General features: G+C 40.0%; 1 protein-coding gene across 2 annotated transcripts; it reads left to right on the top strand.

Annotated features, from left to right (window-relative positions):
- The first annotated feature begins 1,927 nt into the window (after positions 1–1,927).
- ATP5MC3 (ATP synthase membrane subunit c locus 3) lies at positions 1,928–5,535 on the top strand. 2 transcript variants are annotated; one of them, XM_044666490.1, is made up of 5 exons: positions 1,928–2,036; positions 2,237–2,362; positions 3,599–3,676; positions 4,201–4,394; positions 5,276–5,535. In XM_044666490.1, the coding sequence occupies exons 2-5, from the start codon at positions 2,324–2,326 to the stop codon at positions 5,388–5,390; spliced, it is 426 nt and encodes a 141-aa protein (XP_044522425.1). In that variant the 5' UTR covers positions 1,928–2,036; positions 2,237–2,323; the 3' UTR covers positions 5,391–5,535. The 2 variants fall into 2 exon arrangements, with proteins under 2 accessions (XP_044522425.1, XP_044522427.1); XM_044666492.1 differs by having other exon boundaries at positions 2,032–2,117.
- The last annotated feature ends 851 nt before the right edge of the window (positions 5,536–6,386 follow it).

Consider the following 6,386-nt stretch of genomic DNA (forward strand, 5'->3'; position numbering starts at 1 on the left):
ATACGACATGTAAAACCCAGTTGAATTGCTCCTTGGCCAAGGGAGGGGGTGGAAGGAGGGGAGGGAAAGAACATGAATTATGTAACCATGGAAAAATATTCTAAATTAGTTAATTAAATAAATGAACTTTTAAAAAAAGTTTTTAAAAAGGGCGGTATAATAGTCCAAGCATGAAATGATATGGGCCTGTACTAGAGTGGCAACTGTGTGAGGAGGCAAGGGTTTGTATAGGAAATATGTTGACAACATAGAATCAATGGGACTTGGCATTAGATACGATACCAGAGGGGTGTGAGAGTGAAGGGTCAAAGTTAATACCCAAGTTGCAAGCCTAGGTGACTGAGAGAATGGTGTTACCCTTGATAGTAAAAAAAAAGAATTTAGGAAGACAGAATGGTGTTGGGGAGAAAGAGCTTTGGATATCTTGAGTTTAAGTTGTTTATGAGAGACATTCAGTTTTAGATATCTAACAGGTTGTTGGAGATATGAGATTAAAGATTAGAGCTTTAGAGATAGAGATTAAGGCTATATCAATAGATCTGAGAATTATCTGCATAGAGATAATAACTGAATCCACAGGAGTTAGCATCATCAACAGTAAATAGGAAGAAGAGAAAAAGATGTAGGGCAGAGTTTTGAGGGGCACTGAGGTTAGCGGTCAACTTGAGGATGCAGCAAAAGAAATTGAGAAAGAACAATTAGACAGGTAGTTGGAGAACCAGGTGAGAAAATAGTCATAAAAACGTAGGGAGAAGAGAATGTCTCAGGGAGGAGAATGATAGGAATGTCAAAGGCTAACAGAAAAGTCAAGAAGGATGACTGAGAAAAATCCATTAGATTTAGTCATTAAGTAATCATTGATAATTTCGTAGAGTTTCAATTGAATAATGAAGTGTTTGCCAGACTACATAGAATTTAGAAGAGAGAGAGGAAAGGAAGTATAAGAACCAATAGCAGCTTTAAGAAAGCAAGAGACATGAGTTTGTAGATAGTAGAGGCTTCCCATTAGCCATTAGATAGTGAGAGTGAAGATAAGTGAGATAATAGAAATGATATAAGGGGCAATCTGCTGGAGAAGTCAGTTTGCAATAAAGTCAAGGGTGAAAGAAGTGGGTTAGCCTTGGCAAACAAACAGGCCACCTCATCGTATGAAATGGGTAAAGATGATGAAGTGAAAGAAGACAAGTGCTAGTTCCGCAGTTTTACTGTATGACTTTTTAATTGCCTTTTCGGGTTCTAGGTTTCAATGTCCTTATTCGCAAAATAAATCATTAACTTCAGCCATTTACGGGTAGGAAAATTCTTTTTTTTTTTTTAAACAAATAGGGACACTGAGGTCTAAAGTCTAGGGAAACTGAGGACAAGAGGAGCAAAAATGACTTTTCCAAAGTCAAACAGCTATTTAGTGACAGATGCCAGTCGCAATGGGGAGCACTTTCTCCCTCCTTTGTGCTGGGTAAAGGGGAGGGCAGGACATGACCAGCACTCCAGGTGAGGAGGGGTACGGCGCTCGGTCTGGGGGGTGGGGGTGGGTCAGGCCCTGACACTGTTCACCATCACTGCTCTAAGGCTTTCATCTATTCCTACTATTGAAGCCTCAGGCTCTCTAGATAGGTCTGTAAAGAAAAAAAGATCTTGATTTAATTTTTTTTTTTAACTCTTGTTTTTCAGGAACTCTGGCTAGTGAAGAAAAGATGCATCCTTAAAAATGTGGACTAAGGATTAGGTGAAGGTAGATACTCTACTTTCCTCATATCCTAGCTAACTCTATTCAGCTACTCTCTCTTTTACTCTTTTCCCTCCCCTTGGTGTAGTCAACCTCGTTGTCCTTCCCAGCTTGTTACTAATAAAGTTGTTACAAAGTGACCTTGAGCGTCTATTTCCCCAAACCCCCACCCACTTCCATTTCCCCCGCCTTCTCTGCCATAGCCCCCTCCGCCTTCTCCATCCGGGTGTTGGAGTTGGGATAAGAGTTTGATTGCGCCTGCGCACCCAGCCCCACTTGGTTCGACCTCTGCCGCAGCCGCCGGAGCAAGGTAAGCCCTAGGCGCGCTGAAGTCCGACCCGGTCCAACTCATTCCCTCATTCATTCGGGCTGCGTCCTGCCCCAGCCCCAGGTGCAGTACGGAGAGAAAGGGGAGCGGAGCCGCGTGGGCTTTAGGTTCCGGGAAGGGGAATCGGGGGAAGCAAGCCCCGAGCGAGCATTTGACCTTAGAACTGTTTCCTCCCTCCGCAGACAGAAGAGAAAGCGGCGCTGAGCCGAGCCCTCGCCTCCCACCACCTGATCCCTTCTTCTGTCGCCACCGCCCCAACCGCTCCTAAGATGTTCGCCTGCGCCAAGCTCGCCTGCTCCCCGGCGCTGGTGAGTGGTTTCGGGGAGGGAAACCTGGCCCCAGGAGCGTCCACGTTGCATGACAGGGAAGCAGGCCGGACCGGGCCCAGTGGATCCACTGTGCAGGCCTTGTGTTCCCTTTACCCTTTTTTCCCCATTGCTTTCTGAAGCACTTAGGGCCGAGGAGTCCCTCTTTTCCCCTTCCTAGCTAAGGGGCTGCAGAGCTCCTCTTCAGGCGAGAGGATGGAGGAGGCCGGCGGGGCCTAGCTGTCAGGCCTCATTCACCCCTAGTGTAGGTCAACCTCCCCACCACCACACCCTGTCCTTTTCCTTATCCATTGGCCACCTTTCTCATGGGCCTGACTCAGCCGTGAGGACCGAGCTGAAGCCCCCCTCTCGGTGTCACTGCCCTGAATGTAGGGCGGGGATGTTTGCGGGGTTGGGGGCCCTAGTGCGGGCGTCGCGGATCCTTGCCTGTAGGTCAAACTCTCCCGCATCCCCGGAGGGAGGGACTTCGCTTCCCGAGTGGGCGGGGGGAGGAGCTGGAGAAGGTGCTACGGAGCAGTCAGCGGGGCTCCCTGCTATCAGTCCGGGTATTTGTAAGATCCTGTAGGGCTCGTCTGGGAATAGGGACAAAGTTCTGTTAGGACTCTGTTAGTGACCTTAGGCCGGTGGAAACCCAAGGACATAGGCCGAATTGGAAGAGATCTCTCTTGACTTTTGCAATAATGAGGTGCTATGTAACTGGAATACAGTTTTTAAGAGCTCATTTTGATTTAATGAATAGTATTTCACCCGGACTTTGGAAATGGAAGTTGTAATTAAATCTAATATTCACCTTTTTAAGAAGTGTTATTTGTTCAAAAAAAATCCAAATGCCAAGCACAGGATAGAATGTTTTGAATGACAAGTACCAGCTTTAAAGATAACCATTCTAATTAGGATTGTCTTCTCCATGTATCTAGTCTTTTTTTTCTCACTTTTACAGTGTGTTATTTGGAATTAAAACATTGGGAAGTTTTTTGGTTTGGGAAAATGCATTATATAGTATGATATGCCACCTAAAACACCTCCAAATTAGTAAACAATATAAAGCAGCAATTCTTTTCCTTTTCTGATCTTGAGAATTAGCCTAGTCTGGTTTTAAACCACTGGCCTCAGAATCATGGGTGCAAAAAATTTCAAAAATCTTTGCATTTCTATGGGACATATTCTTGCTTAATACTTATGGGACTTAATTTATTTGTTCTTTTTTTTTTTTTCCAGATCCGTGCTGGATCCAGAATTGCATACAGACCAATTTCTGCAGCAGTGTTGTCTAGACCAGAGGTCAGGACTGGAGAGGTAATTGGTTATAAGAGAAACATATCAAACTAATAAGTCTTATGTATTTTATATTTTTTATAGTGGTATCTTTTTGCATCCTCTCTTATAAAGATAAAGTAAGGAATAAACAGATCTAAGTTCTAAAGATTGAGCCATTTGGGAAAAAAAAATCTTGCCATCAACATATGCAACTCAGGTGAAGATCATATTTTAGAGCTGGAAGGAAACTTAGTACTAGTACTTAGATTCTGGTTCAACTTTCTTATTTTACAAATGAAGAAACTGAGACCTAATGAAGACAGTCAACCTAGGATTTAAACCCAGGTCCTCAGACTTCAAATGATGTGCTGCACTATTCCTAATTAAAACACACACACACACACACACACACACACACACACACACACACACAACCATTTTTACCTACATCTCTTGAAACTAAAATTATAGCAATATAATGAAGACAATAGTTTGACAGTACTAGCATTTAAATAAGCTAATAAAATAACTGATTTGACCTTTGTCTTTTTTTTTTTCCCTAGGGCAACACAGTATCTAATGGGGCCCAGAACAGGGTGTCTCAGCTAGCACTAAGGGAGTTCCAGACCAGTGCTATCAGCAGAGACGTTGATACTGCTGCCAAATTTATTGGTGCAGGTGCTGCCACAGTAGGAGTGGCTGGTTCTGGTGCTGGTATTGGAACTGTCTTTGGTTCTCTCATTATTGGTTATGCCAGGTAACTTTTTCTATATCTAAAAGAATTCATGGTCATTTGCATTTCGTGCAGGCTTCTCTATGTTTGAAAATGATTTTATAAACTTAACAAAGTCATTAGTTAATTTAGCTATCAAAAACCATGTTGTGTTTTTTTTCCCCCTCCTCAGGAAGAGGGGTACCTAAAGAGTAGTAAAGTCTTGTTTTAGATCTGGAAGTAATTTTATTGATGAACATACTTATAAAAATCTCCTTAGTAGGAAATGTTTCATCTATATTTCTGTTTTTCTACTATCTAAGACCTTATTTCTTAACCGTATCTTTTTGGTTTCACATAATTTATTATATAGCCTTTCAAAATACATGAAATATCTTTAACCACATGTGTTCACACAGGTATAATGCTATAATGGCTCTGAAAAATATTTTAAAAACATTTGTCTTTCTCAAAATATTCTGTTTCCCCTTCACACCTTATGTGTAATATACTTTAGATCTTGCTTTCTAGTAATTTGGTTTGAACTCAGTTGTAAATGCCTATCTATAGAAGTGTTCTGCATTAATTACAACTATCCAAGAAAAATTGGCTCCAAGGATGGAAGCCTGGTGTTTTTTTCAGATTATATTGTTTTAACTTGGAAATAAAATGGCGAAGTATACTCTTCCATGGAGAAGTGGTTTTCAAAATAAAAACTCAAATCTCAGTTGTCAGAGTTCATCTTGTTAGACATGCCCCCTTCCAGTAAAAGTGAGAACATGTATTTGCATTTAAGCAGTTGTTTTATGGCAACATCCTAAAAATAAGTTTAAAAACCTAAAACTTTGACATTAGCCCTTGGCAGATATTGAAATTTATTAATTTATCAAAATAAGATAGTCATGTTTGCTGTATTTCTTTTTTAGAAACCCATCATTGAAGCAGCAGCTGTTCTCATATGCTATCCTGGGATTCGCTTTGTCTGAAGCTATGGGTCTCTTTTGTTTGATGGTTGCTTTCTTGATCTTGTTTGCCATGTAATAAACTGCTATTCGAAATGTTGACATTTAATACAAATTACGGATGTAATTCTGTGTATCTTACTGTGGTTCCGAAAACTGTTCTGTTGGTGTCATGGAAATGTACATTATTTCCAAAGTCATTTCATTAAAGATGATAACTTTAATTTTTGCTGTCACTTGTACTTATTATGTTGAACTTTAGCACATGGGAACACATGCTCTGATATAAGCTGTTCTGTTAAGCTGAATGAACCTATTAACTTTTGATTTATAGTGGTATTTGAGTAAAGTAAAATGGAGATTATTGTATATTGCCTCTGTTTTTCATGTTTGCCTAAAGGAAATATGTATGTATAAATGATTCTTCCATGAGAAATACTGGGAGCTGTATTTGGTAATGTTATGACAAAAGTTGATTCAAAAAACAACGTAATATGAAATTGAGACTTTTCTAAGTTAGTTCATTCATTTCAGCACCCAGCCTGCATTTTTAAAGTCCTTTGCATATGAGATTGATTGGCTTCTATCATGACTTAATCTGTAGTTAGTGCCTACTTATATGTGCAATAGCCATGGTAAAGATTCTTAAAAATGAACCACATTAGATGTTTTAAGTACTTTTTAGATGTTACAACCTTAACCTATAAAAATCTGATTTAATTTCAGGTTTCATCTTAAATTCCTTCATATATGTGATATGTTATATAGGAAGCAAAAATAATTAGCAAAGCTATTTTTTGGTTTGAGTTTGGCTTTTTCATTTAGTCTCATTCATATTATATATTCCAATAAAGTAGCTAAGCAATGCCTCTAGGTGTCACTGGTATTATATGTAAAAAAATGAAGAATAGGATTGGCTAAGAATCTTTCATGATTGGTTTCAACTGCCATAGCTAGCCCAAACCTTGACCACTGGCAGGAAAAGCATTACTACTATGTAATGAAGCAAATAAATGGCAGTCTCCTATATGAAAAAGCCTACCAAAGGATAAAACCATGCTCACAATCATATAAC

The sequence above is a fragment of the Gracilinanus agilis genome, chromosome 3 (genome assembly GCF_016433145.1).
Source record: "Gracilinanus agilis isolate LMUSP501 chromosome 3, AgileGrace, whole genome shotgun sequence".
Lineage (NCBI taxonomy): Eukaryota > Metazoa > Chordata > Mammalia > Didelphimorphia > Didelphidae > Gracilinanus > Gracilinanus agilis.